Genomic DNA, 12,773 nt, shown 5'->3' on the forward strand with positions numbered 1-12,773 from the left:
AACACAGTTTATTAAAACTGGCAAGTGCTCGCTCCAGTTCTCTTCCTGAGAGTCAGGGCTGCCTGGGAGAGTAATTGATAGTGGCAGCTGTTGGGAGGGTGTTTCAGATTGCGGCGGGCGATGTGACTTGACAGACAGCTCTGTACAAATGAACTGAGTGATAGGGGACGAATCCAGACCGGGCTGGGAAGAGCTCCCCTCTTGGTCTTGGGAATGGGCTGTGGGAGCTGCACCAGGAACAAAGGCAGCTCCTCAACACGCGGGTTCAGAGCCAGGCACAAGGGCTTGTGCTCACTCTCAGATTGCTTTTCTCTGTGAGAAAACACTGTCATTTTTTGTGGAAAATCCACCAGGAGCCCATGGTGTTCAGAGGAGCCCATGGCACAGGAGAACATTGTTTTGACACAGCCTAATGTGTTGCACTGCTGTCTTGATGGAAACTTGGCCTTTGCTTCTCAGTAATGTTAAAAATCGTCGTGTGGCACAACCTTGGACCCGTCCAGACAGTAGTTTTATGTGCAAGTCTCACGTCTTTATGTCTTATCTTGAGTTGATTTGCATTAAAATAGGTGGAGGAACTCTGTGCTCCCTTTGTTGGGGAGCTTCTGTGCTGTAGTTCTGCTTGCCTTACCTTTGCAAACAGCCTAATCGCTTAAAGTCTTAAGTAGTGCTACTCTCCTAAAATGCAATGAAAAAGCCATTTATATAAAAGCAAAAGCCATCTAGGGATAAAGAATTAGCACTTAAATATTGATTTTCCCTTGTAAGCACTCTACCAGCATCAGTGTTATCGTTGTCAAAGCAAAATGCTTTATTCTCTCTTCTGGTTATGATATGTTCCATATCCACAGTATATTATGCAGCAGCCTAAAAGTTCCATTAAAAACCACACAAAATGTTTACTGATGTTTATTTAGTTATTTCTTTGTTTTGACCTACTGCCGTAAAGTCCTGCTCTTCTTTATTGCTGATGTTTCAAAACTCTTCTCTGGGACTCATCAACTCGCTCTGAAATTCTCAGCTTCTTGCCATGTGTAATTCCTGTGGTGCTGCTTTTCTAGCATTTCTTGCTGGAATATGGAGCAGGGTTCACCATAGCCAGTCTGGCCTCTGTCTGTTTTCAAGGATATGTACAGGGCGGATAGATGGGCTACAGATGGTGGTTGTTGTGTTTCTTGGGAAATTGCCATTGGTAAAGATGTCATTGATGGATGTAGGAGAGGAATTTCTTTCTCACATCACCCCATCACCCTTGCTGTTTGAATGCAACAAGGGAGACTGCAGAGGGAGGCTGCAGAAAGACATCTGAATGACTCCACTTTTCTTTTTTTCAAGAGACAAAGGAAAGGCGTGCAAGCAAGATTAGATTATTTCCAATCACATTGTACGTGTGTTGACAGTCCCCTTTCAGCAGCAACCAGCAGCTTGCAAAGAGCAAGAGGCAGGGCTGGAACTGCTGTTGCCCTAAGTACTGTTTGTATAACACAGTAACTGCTTATTGGAGTTCTCAAAGCAGCCTTTACATGTTTAATCCCTTGCACTTGAGCTACTCTTAATCAGCTTGAAAGCAAATTCCTGTAACAGAAAGGTTTAATTTGTGTCTGGGACTTTCTGTATTGTGCTTAGCCTGCAGTGCCGTGTAGTTACACACTGGCAGGCATGTCACCCTCTGCAGCCTTGGGGATGGGCAGTGCACGGATATTCCAGTCACAGATTCAGAATTCAGGGAACTTTCAGATGGGGTCTTGGCTGATGGTCTCTCAGCTCGGCTAACTCCTCCTGAAGCATACTTTATACAGTAATTTAAGCTGTTGTTGACTTCGGGGTTTCCCTTAACCTTCACCTCCGGTTTCTGCAGATTTACACAGCAGGAGCTAAAGCTCTCTGTGCTTTTAAAAATTGTTAACTTTTCTTCTTTACCAGTTGAAGCTGGAATTGGATGTAGCCCAGTACATAGGGAGGTTAACCTTTTGCAGCACTCCAAATGAACAAATTAGTCGATCAGGGAGGCAAGAATTACTAATCGCAGGTTGCTGGGATTTTTTTCTTGTTAGAGCAGTTTCAGCCTTTTCTTCCCTGTCTCTCACACTCAGTCATCATTCATCCCTGTGAGATCAAGACATGTTTCACTATCTGTTCATTTAAGAAAACCTCTCAATGGAAGAAGTCCAAGGTGTTTGGTTAGAAAATAAACAAAAGTTGGCATGCTCAAAAGGGGTAGTGCTCTGCACGGTGGAGAGTGGCAGATGTGATCCAGCCTTCCCATAGCATGGCTGGAACATGAATCATTACAAATGTCAGATTTCCTGTGAAGGGACAAGCTGAACTGACATGCGTTCAGGTTTAATTAAGGTTGAATTATTGGAGCTGACTGTCAAGTCTTAGGCAAATTGGCTCAGCCTGTTATCATTAAGCATGAAAATTACTCTAGGACTTGGTAAAAATAAACACATTTTTGCCTCTAGAACATTGCGGTGTGGTTGGGTGGGTCTGTGTTTTTGTTGGGGCAGTTGTGCTCAGCTCCCTAGGTCCATCTGCTCAGGAGGGCTGGATTAGCAGCCCAAGAACAGAAATTTCTGAAAGGATCTCAATGCAACCTGATCCAGTTTGCACAAAAGGGAATATTTGGTTGCTGTCCTTGGGATATTTCCATATCTGAGCAGCAGTCAGCCTGGTCAGAACTTGGGCATGCAGGAGTGTAGTTCTCTTAGGAGGGATATTCAAGTATCCTGCTGAGAAACTACAAAGTTTGAGATCCTGATCAGAATGGGCAACATCCCTCATTAAAAGCATTAACTTTCTGAGGGATTTCAGGAAAGAGCTCAGAGACTTCCATGTGTGCATTGCAGCCATCAGGAGGAAAAATGACAAAGTCAACAAATACCAGCATTCTCCCCTTCTTGTGTGGTGGCTGAGAAGGCTTGGGGACTGCTCTCTCAGATGTTTTTCCCCTCTTGCCCATGAATTCACATCGTATCTTTCCCTTCTCAGTGCTTCTGCTTTTGTGCAACATGGCTGCAAAAGGAGAGAAGATACTCCCACTCGTGCCTGTAGCTTTTCTGGCGAGGGGGAAACTGGCACGCGGATATTTTCATTGCTGTCGAGAATGAAACGCAAAAACATTGCGGCACTGCATCCTGAGAGATGGAAGTTGGCAGCAGGAATTAGTCATGTACCCCTAGTACTAACTAGCACAACCAGGCTTGGCTGGTCAATTCAGTCAGCAAGGGAGACTGAGCTTTTGCTTTGAGAAAATTGCAAATGAGAACTAATGCTGAAACCACAGGGAATCAATAGTTGCACATAAAACTGGTCAAACAGCTGCTTTTAATGTGGGACTTTATTGATTTGTTTTGGATCTAATTGACTTTTTACTCAACTAACTTTTGTGGTGCCAGTGTGTTTTGAATATACACCATTAGTCTACATTGCCTATAATTACACAATATGAAGTTTAACTCTGTAGGAGGAGGCCTGTTGGATGCAAAGAGCTAATGGGCTCTGAGGAAACCTATGCTCAGGAATGAAACCAAATTGCTTTTAATGGGTAGCTCCTGAAAAATAGTGGAATCTACAGCTGTGAACACACTTGATCCAAACCGCAGTGTTGGGAGCCCTGGCTTGACTAGGCAATGACAATTTTTCAACTGTTAGCAGTAAAAACTGAGGAAAATTTGCAAACGTATTATAAAAAATAATGATGCGCAAAAGCATTGAGAATTTTACTTCAAAAATAAATTCTGAATAGCATTGGAACCAAGTCTAGCTACAGCTCACAACCAGGTCACCTGTGATGCATGAATTCATATTTGATAAAGGAATTCACTGAAATGAAAGGCTTATATTTATTGTAGAGATTAATTTAGGATCTCCAGACATTGTGTCAAACCTGTAAAGATATATAAGGTGCTGGAAGGTACAGTGTTGATAGTACTTGCTGCCAGCCAAAACACTGGTGTTTGGAAAGGCTTCTGTTCCTGTTACTTGTGGGTTTGAGGCCCCAGGACCTCAAGACATTTTCAGCTGATAAATATAGTTCATATGTTTCCATTCGTCCTCTTCTTGCATTCTGAATTTATACATTTACAGTGATGAGCTGATTGATTGATGGCTGAGGGAAATGGTGCATTGGTGAGAGTGCAGGCAGAGCCAACAGCAGTGTGGGAAGCTGCCTTTTATCTCAAGGGAGGAGATGCCATCACCACGTGGGCATTCTGGGTACAGAACATGAGCTGGTGTGCTGCAGGCTCTGATTCATGCTGTCCTCCTCCCATCTAATGCCAGCACGGTGGCACTCAGGCTGTGGAAGTGGCACTGGGGACTCTGGCCTCGCATGGGCTGGTTCACAGACGCTGGTCAGAGCTTCTGCACGGCCAGAATTAGCTCACAGGGTGTGCTGTGTGTTATTTCCACACCCTCCTACATCAGGAACTGGCTCGGTCCTTTGATGAGACGGGAGAATTTCAAAGGTGGAATTTGTTTGTGAGGGTGTTGGGAGCATGTTAATGAGTGTAGGTAGCATCTCCTGCCTGTCTGCAAGGCAGCGAAATGCCAGCAGCCCCCAGCACGTGTTGGTGGGTAACAAAAGCGTGTCTCCTAAAAGTCAGAGGCGCTGTGTGTGCACAGTGGGATGTGTGAGTGTGAAACACACCGACAACCTTGTAGCCCATGAAGAGCTTTTCTTGTAACTGTGGGTATGTGTGCACTTAAGGATCCACAGATTATGGGGAAAAGGGAGTTACAGTGGGAGTTGAATTGCTTTCATGTTGGTCCTTTCAGTTGTCTTCAACCTTTTGGATACTGCTTGATCTGAAATATCTCTTCTTTCCTCCTTTTTTCCTTTCCAGCCTTTTAACTCTTTGGGATGCTTTGTTTAGCTTAATTATGAAAAATTGCAGGGTTTGGCACCACAGAAGGAGTAATTCCACATAGAATTCTCTCTGTAGGTGCATTTTGCAAGGTTGCAGCATTCCTGATAGTTTCAGCATGCTGAGCATACATATGTTTGCACTCTTTGGGGTGAGCAGAATTACATTTGGTTGCCCACTGAACTTCTGTCAGTGGGCACCCAAATCTAGCGTTCTCTGTTCTGTTCTTCCACACAAGTGTGTGGCCAGGGGACAGCAGCATCACAGCTTCTCTAATCCTTTGCTACAGAGATCCCAGGTACTCTGTATCCTAGAAGACAGGTAGGGTTATCATTAAGGATTGATGCTTGGCTCCTGGTGCATTGGAGCTGGAGTTGAGCCTAAATCCGATGTGGATTACCTTGAAAGGGCATTGAGAAAATGAAATGTCTTAATGATGAGGCCTGTGTTTCATGAACATGAAACTTACATTGAGCAGGAAATACTGTAGCAGTAACTTGAGACATGTTCACACTCCTATTGTACATAACCTTGGGCCCCTGAAGAAGTCACAAAGCTGTGTGTTCTCTGTAGTATGCATTCATTTAATGACAGCTAAGTCTCTTGCACACATGCTGAAAGTACCGTGGACTGGCCAGTCAAGGACAGCGGAAGGACAGACTCAAACACACATCCATCTTGTAGCAGCAGTGCTCCCACGGCGCTCCCACGAGCTGAAACATGACTTGTTTTTTCCCAGGCATATGTTCTACCAAGCAGAGAAAGACAGGCAAACCTTTCAGCACGCGCTTTGTTCTTTTTCTTGTTGCTCCATAAGGTCCCACCTTGAATGACAAGCCAGAAGCGAAAGCAGCCAATGTCCCAAAGGTGTCTGGGCTAGAGCGGAGCCGGGAGCTGAGCACCGACGTGCCCTTCGCCCTGCCCATCCCCAGCCCCCAGCCAGTCGCTGCCGTCGTGACTTCGACTTCCTCAGCGCCCACGTCAAGTGCCAGAGCAAGCCCCCTGCTGAAGAAGGAGCCAGTGATTTCAGCACCAGCACCACCCAGGCTCACGCCTCAGCCGCAGCCTCGGCCGCAGTCGCAGCCTCAGCCTCGGCCGCAGTCGCAGCCCCAGTTAATCCCTGACCTTCGGAGCCAGCCTCCGAGCCACATCCCTCCGCCTCTCAACTACCAAGTGCATCACCAGGTGGCCCACAACGGACTCAATAATATCAGGTAGGGGGAAGGGATGCTCACGTCATCTTCAGGCTGCTGCAGGGCTAAAGCTTGTTTCCAATAGGTGGAAATTGCTGGGAGGCAAGGCGAGCACTCATCTGGGGTGAGATGGTCCCTGCTTTGGATATTGGACTTCATGGGCTGACTCCAGGCTGGTTTTTCCAGCTGTAGTGGATCAGTGCATTTGAAACGTGATAAATGAGGGGATGAATGCACACCTTCTGGAGAAAGGGACGTGCTCCTTTCAGTCCAGTTTCAAGTAAAATTTTGCATGGTCTTGTCTGAGGTGGCTAGTTCTTGACTTAGAAATTTACGGTGGTTTGAGTTTGAGCAGCGCTTTGTTCCATAATTAGAAATTCTTCCATTGCTCATGGTTCTCAGTTTTTTTGGCTCACCAGCATCAAAAGAGGGATATCTGTGTTGGACTCTGATCCTTGTGGGTCCCTTCCAGCTCAGTATATTCTGTGATCTGTATTGAAAAATGCTGTGTCCCTGGAGACCAGGGCTCCCGTGTGGGCTGAAAAATCTGCTTCAATCTGACGTGCAGATCTTGCAGGAGGCTTAGCTCTGCTGTTTAAATTGCCTCCATCCAGTAAGGAGGGTGGGTGAAAATGGTATGGATAAAATGTTTCTAGAGAAAAGAGTTTAGTCAGTCAACTGGAACCTGTATAGTCTTTTTGCTGGTACAGAAAACATGCCTTGCCTCCCAAGCAAGAGCTAGACTAGTTTAAACAAGATGAGAAAACTGATTTAAAGCATAATATTTGACTGCACAAAGGTCAGAATATGAATACAGAGAGCTGCCATTAATGTGTATTTCATAGTATTCTGCATACTTAAGCTCTGTTGTGGTTTTATCTTGTAAATGCCACCATAGTATAAATGGTGAATAATATTTCAAGCTATTCGAGATCTCTCCAAGGTTTAACTTGCAACAGATATTCAGTACTGTGGGAATTACACAACTAATAACTGCAGTGATAGTGTGTTTCAGCCCACAAAACTTAGATCACTTGCAATGGAGTAATAATAATAGAAGAAGATGTAAAATACAAATTACTATGAGAAAAATTATTAACATGGTGTGCATTTGCATGCTTGTGTGACTACAACTGCGCAGCACATGTGCAGCAGATCCAGTGGGGTCCCAGTCACTCGTGCTGTGCAGCTCTGCACTCCCAGAACAGCAGAAAAAGGAATTGGTGTCACTGTGTCCTCTGGTCACAAGGATCCACGTGGACACTGCAAGGTCATCAGAGGCTCCATAAAGGTGCAAAATCCAGCTGCCTCTGTGGCCCTCATCAGTACTTACAGATAGCTCTGAGGATTGTAGCACCAGAGGAATGTCCCTCCAGAGAGCCCAAGGCCCGTTCTGCCCTGCTGGAGACGTTCATTAAGATTCGCTAACTATCTCCATTGCCATTAAGACAAGCAAAAGCATAACCTGGGGAGATCAATGTTCCATAGTTGTGTTGTCTCTGGCAGTGTATTTCTTGTACCATTTCAGTCCTGTATTGTAACACACTCTTTGTCTGTCTGTCTGTCTCTCTCCCCTCCCTCCCATCTCTCTCTCTGCAGCCGGAGCAGCAGTGCTAGCAGTGCAACGAGCATCAGCCTCCCGAAGCACCTGCCCCTGTCTCCCCAGATTCCACCACACCATTCCTCCGGCCCAGCTCTGCCCCTCTCCATCTCTAATCTTGCTACCTCGCACTTCTCTCTCAGATCGCAGACCCAACACCAGCACCATCCGGCCATGTTCGCCACCCCACCCACGCTGCCACCTCCACCAGCGTTACCCACCAACAGCCTCGTGATACCAGGGCACCCTGCGGGTAGGTCCCTTCTTCTCCAGGGCTAATCGGCCGTGCATGCACTGGAGGGTGTTGAGAGATGGGCTGGCTGGTGGGCAGGTGAAATACCTTGACACAGACCCCTCAGTGTGTGCTGGAACTGTGACAGTGCTCACAAAACAGGTAGGAGACCTTGACGTGCTTTACCAGATGAGAGATTGTAGACACATCACTTCCTATAGGAAGTCTTCAGAACAAATGCTTCAAAAAAAAAAGTCCTGTTTCAGGGCATGAGTTGTCCAGTGTGGCATTCCACAGCCATCAGATATTTTTTAGATTAACAGAGAAGTGATGCACAGTTTGCTCTTCTCCCCTTTCCAAAGAAAGCTGCTGCTGTTAGAACTGATGAGGAAATACTGTTTCTACAATTGTTCTAACCGAGCACTTGAATGTCACTGAATCCCCTGCCTGATCCTTCAACCAGCAGCACATCCTGCTGGCAGAGCAGGATCCTCTGCCTGCAGCAGCACAACTGCTCTGTGCCTATGGCTCCGTGGCCTTTCAGTCTGAGTCAGAGACAGCTCAGCTGACAAGCTCTGCTGTTCTACTCTCACTATCTTTGCATCCTTTTAAAAAGTTTCCTTTGTTCACCCTGGCCCCCATTCTATTGTCACTTCTGCCCTAAATGCCGTGTTTATAGCTTATCCATTAGCCTACAGCTGTCCCTGGAAGAGACCCTGGCAGCTGGAGACTTCCCAGCAACTTTCACTTGCTGGGGCCTCCTTTTGATCTGGCATTTGAATCCACAACTAACTCAGCAGGGATTAAACAGGACAAGCATTTTGCAAAAAACACACTCTCTGTTTCCTATGAAGTCAGTTAAAGGAATAAGGAAATGACAGATTTGCTGTGGAAAAATCCGATGGTCTTCCCACCCCCCTTTTTTGCTTCCAGGAGCTAAATAATGTCTCATTATTTATTACTGCTTCTCTAAATGAAAAAAAAAAAAAGAAAAGTACGAATTGGTCCAAAGTGAGCTCTGAGAACGATGATAGTGCTGTGGGTTCCCTGCCAGAGACAGGACCACATAGGCCAAAGCTGGCAGCTGTCACGAGCCCTGGCACCATCTCGAATTTCAACCACATGGCTGGGAAGATGTTGGCAGCGCTGTGGGAGACCCATTCATTGCTTCCCCTGTTTAAGGCGAAGGACTACTGTGATGGAGGCTTTGAAAGCACAGCAAAAGGAAATAGCAGAGCGCTCACTAAAAGCATGATATTGCAGTCACTGAAAGCAAGTGTGTTTTCACCATTAACTTCAGGAGATGCAAGATCAAGTGACCTATTCACATTCAGCAGCTTGCCAGGAAACAGTAACAGTCTTGCTCCTACTAAAAGGATTTCTCCTGCAATTTAAGTAGGAGAAGCTGAAGTTAGTGGAGGGAAAGGTCTGGGTGTCTAACCCTGCAGACAGTGAAATGCCTCTTGTCTGCACTATATGAAATGCCTGCAAAATGGCACATCATAAAATCAATACAGAGTGCTGCAGAGCCAGGAGCTTCTGTTGTCATTCACATAAAACTTCCTTAAAAGCAAACAATAATTGCTGAGCAGCCCTGAAGAGTGAGACAAGAATGCGCTTCTGGTGGCATTTCTTCCCTTTGAAACCTAAAGCTAATACAAGTAACTTAGGAGCAACCCTTTCTGGGCTTCTGCTGTGTGCTCAAGGGCTGCCCTGATGTGGGATACACAGAGGAAACAGTGGTCTGTGTCTCTCCTCTCCTGAACGTGAGCAGGAGTGACCTTTTAGTGCCATGCCCAGCTCATGTGTGCATGCAGGACAGTGTTGGCAGGTCCCAAGGGCTGCTCAGCACCCTGCTCCTGGTTGTGTTACTCTGTGACTGGACCTGACATCACTGGCAGGTACAAGAACTTAGTTCTGATCCAGACATTGCTCAGAGCCCCTGACAGAGCTGGCCTATTCCTTTGCAATTCCATCCTTACTATGAAGCAGCCACTCCTCCAAGTGCCACTCAGCTTCTCCAAACATCTCCAGGCCTTTTCTTTTCCTGACAGAGGCCAAAGTTGTGGTGGAGGGCTATGGGCTGGAGCCAGCTGCAAATCTATCAGTCTGACTTCCAGTCTCTTAAAGAAATTGGATATCAGAGCACTTAAAACTGCCAACTTGCTTTTATCTCTCCCTCCAGAAAAGTGGATTATCTTGATGCTAACAGAAGGATTCAGTTTCTTTAAGTCATGCCAGATTTAAAAGCATAAACACACACACATGAAATCATGCTCATACTCTCTAAAGAGGTTAGTTTTTGGACCTAAGTGCTTTCAGCCTATAGTTTTTTTTTTATTATTTGCTCAATCCAAGGAGAACCCATTATAGACTCTTTTGCTCCAGTGCCTTAGGCTTCAGTATCACAAATATATATACTTTCTGTTTTTGGATTAATTATTATATGGATTGTAGCAGTACACAGTACCTGCTCTTAGCAGTACATTTATTACTGGAAAGCAAATTACTTAGGCACCCAAAATTTGCTTTCAAATGCAACTTTCAATTGTAGGCTTCTAAGTGGTAGTAGAGACCTTGAAGTTCCCCATCAGAGTGCCTGTTTTTAAAGATCTTAACCATGTCACTTCAGAAAGTGATTGATTTAGACATTTCTAATGTTACTGTAAAAAATTGAAATGAAAGAAATCCCTGCAGAACATGAAATAAAACTTTAAAGTGCAGGTGTTCTTTTGCCCCTTTATATTCAGAACTGTAGTTTAAAGGGGTTGTTACAGTGAAAGAAGTGGATTCATGTAAATTCAGAATCAAGTAGATCATTCAAGACTGGGTTTGTGTCATCCACAGTTGGGGACACAGGCTGTTCTTTGCTTAAAAAATATATAACATGTTGGATGCTAATCCCTGTTTGAAGTTCTAAAGCAAAGCCACAGATAGATTTAATTGTTATATCAGCCGACATTTTGGAGAAGTGGACATCGGTCCTTACTGTCTTCAGTGACATAATTTCTAAAGCACGGGTGTCTTTCCCTGCCCTGAACCACGTTCACATTCAATGCAAGTTGTTATTCCAGAGGAAGATGCTGAGAAGAGGCCACGTCATATGGTGGAACATTTTGTTTCAGCAGTCATTGCAACCTTGATGAGAGCTTGAGGCAACTTCAGTGTTTGTCCCCTCCCCACTGATTCCTCCTCTGTATTTTCTCAGAGGAGAAAAGCCTGGAGGCAATGACAAAAAAACGAGAATTACAGCCTGTTACAAATTGAGGAAAGGACTGCAAAAAACTTACTGCAAAGAAGGCCTTGATTTATAGGATAAATGTTTCTGGTCACTGCGTGCATGTCCTGGGGCTGAGAAGCAGGGGATGGCACAGGGATGGATGTCCAAGCAGGCAGTTTCCAGCCACCCAAACCCACGGTTATCTCATTGCACTGCAGATCTTACCAAGATTTTACCTGTGAAGTACCTGTATGTCAGAGCTTAGCACACATCAATTCTCAGTGTGTGTGTGTGTGCCTCTGACTGTCACACACCCAGAGGATGAAAGTCAGTACTGCTTGTTTCAAAGTGAGCTGTTGGCCTCCAGAGCACTCCCCAGCACCTCACTGGTGCAGGAACATGCAGCTCCCGTGAGCCCAGAGGTGAGGCTGGACCTCTGAGGTGTGAGCCCAGAGGTGAGGCTGGACCCCTGAGGTGTGAGCCCAGAGGTGAGGCTGGATCTCTGAGCTGTGAGCCCAGAGGTGAGGCTGGACCCCTGAGCTGTGAGCCCAGAGGTGAGGCTGGACCCCTGAGGTGGGAGCCCAGAGGTGAGGCTGGATCTCTGAGGTGTGAGCCCAGAGGTGAGGCTGGATCTCTGAGGTGGGAGCCCAGAGGTGAGGCTGGATCTCTGAGGTGGGAGCCCAGAGGTGAGGCTGGCCCTGTGGGGCGTGCTCCCAGACACAGCTCGCTGCAGCAGGTGCCGGGGAGGACAGAGGCGGGCGGGCGCGGGGGCGGGCGGGCCGGGCGGAGTGCGAGCCCAGTGATGTTTTCTGCTGTGATGACTCATGGTGTTCTCTCTTGTCTTTAGATACCAGCCTGTTGATATCATTCAACCAACCAATCATGTATTGCCAGCCTCATTCGGGGATTCTGATTGGTACTTTGTCACAGGCATCTCTCTTACCTCCACCAATGAGTCCTCACGTAGAAAACCACCACAGCATGACCTGCAGAAACAGGGAATGCCAGGTGAATATTGACTCTTTCTCCTCCGTCTTTGTGGTACTCACAGGCCCACGGGCCTCTGTGTCTTTTTTTTTTCTCTCTCTCTCTCCTCTAGATCACGAACTGCTCAGGCAAGAGCTGAACAACCGGTTTTTGGTTCAGAGTTCGGACCGGGCCGCTGCCTCACTTGGCCCGGTGCCGCTGCTGAGAGCGGAGTTTCACCAGCACCAACACACGCATCAGCACCAACACACCCACCAGCACACATTCACTCCTTTTCCATCCAGCTTGCCCCAGACGCCGCTCATGCCGCCCTCTGCACCTCCCATGGTGCGTACCCCAGCCCAAAATGTGAGGATAAGTAGAGCATCTCTGGTCAAAAAGCCTAACCCACTCTTGTCAAACAAAACCCAGCCCTCTTCATTTCAGCCAGGTGTGCTGTCCCTGCCCTTCCCACCTGGAGGCCAGCACTCCCAAAGGGACCCCTTTCTACCCAGAGCCCCCACACCAAGCCTCCTGGTCCCCCATGCTGCTACCCACGAGCAGATACAGCACCCACAAGACAAGCCCAGAATCCCTTTATTTTCCTTTTTGTGTGTCCTGCTGTGTATTTCTATTCCCCCTTTCCCAGAGCCAGCTACCTTTACATATCAAAAGATGACACCAACCAGGATGC

The 12,773-nt window shown here is 46.6% G+C and overlaps 1 protein-coding gene across 6 annotated transcripts in view; it reads left to right on the forward strand.

The window, feature by feature from the left end:
• FBRSL1 (fibrosin like 1) overlaps positions 1-12,773 on the forward strand; it is a 501,855-nt gene that overhangs the window by 470,538 nt on the left and 18,544 nt on the right. For 3 of the 6 annotated variants that reach the window (XM_053959336.1, XM_053959337.1, XM_053959338.1), the window contains 3 exons: positions 5,686-6,082; positions 7,661-7,914; positions 12,213-12,427. In XM_053959336.1, the coding sequence (XP_053815311.1) occupies positions 5,686-6,082; positions 7,661-7,914; positions 12,213-12,427 (866 nt within the window). Of the gene's footprint in view, positions 1-5,685; positions 6,083-7,660; positions 7,915-11,960; positions 12,449-12,773 lie in introns of all 6 variants that reach the window. The other 3 variants (XM_053959334.1, XM_053959335.1, XM_053959339.1) reach the window with 3 other exon arrangements.

The sequence above is a fragment of the Vidua chalybeata genome, chromosome 18 (genome assembly GCF_026979565.1).
Source record: "Vidua chalybeata isolate OUT-0048 chromosome 18, bVidCha1 merged haplotype, whole genome shotgun sequence".
NCBI lineage: Eukaryota > Metazoa > Chordata > Aves > Passeriformes > Viduidae > Vidua > Vidua chalybeata.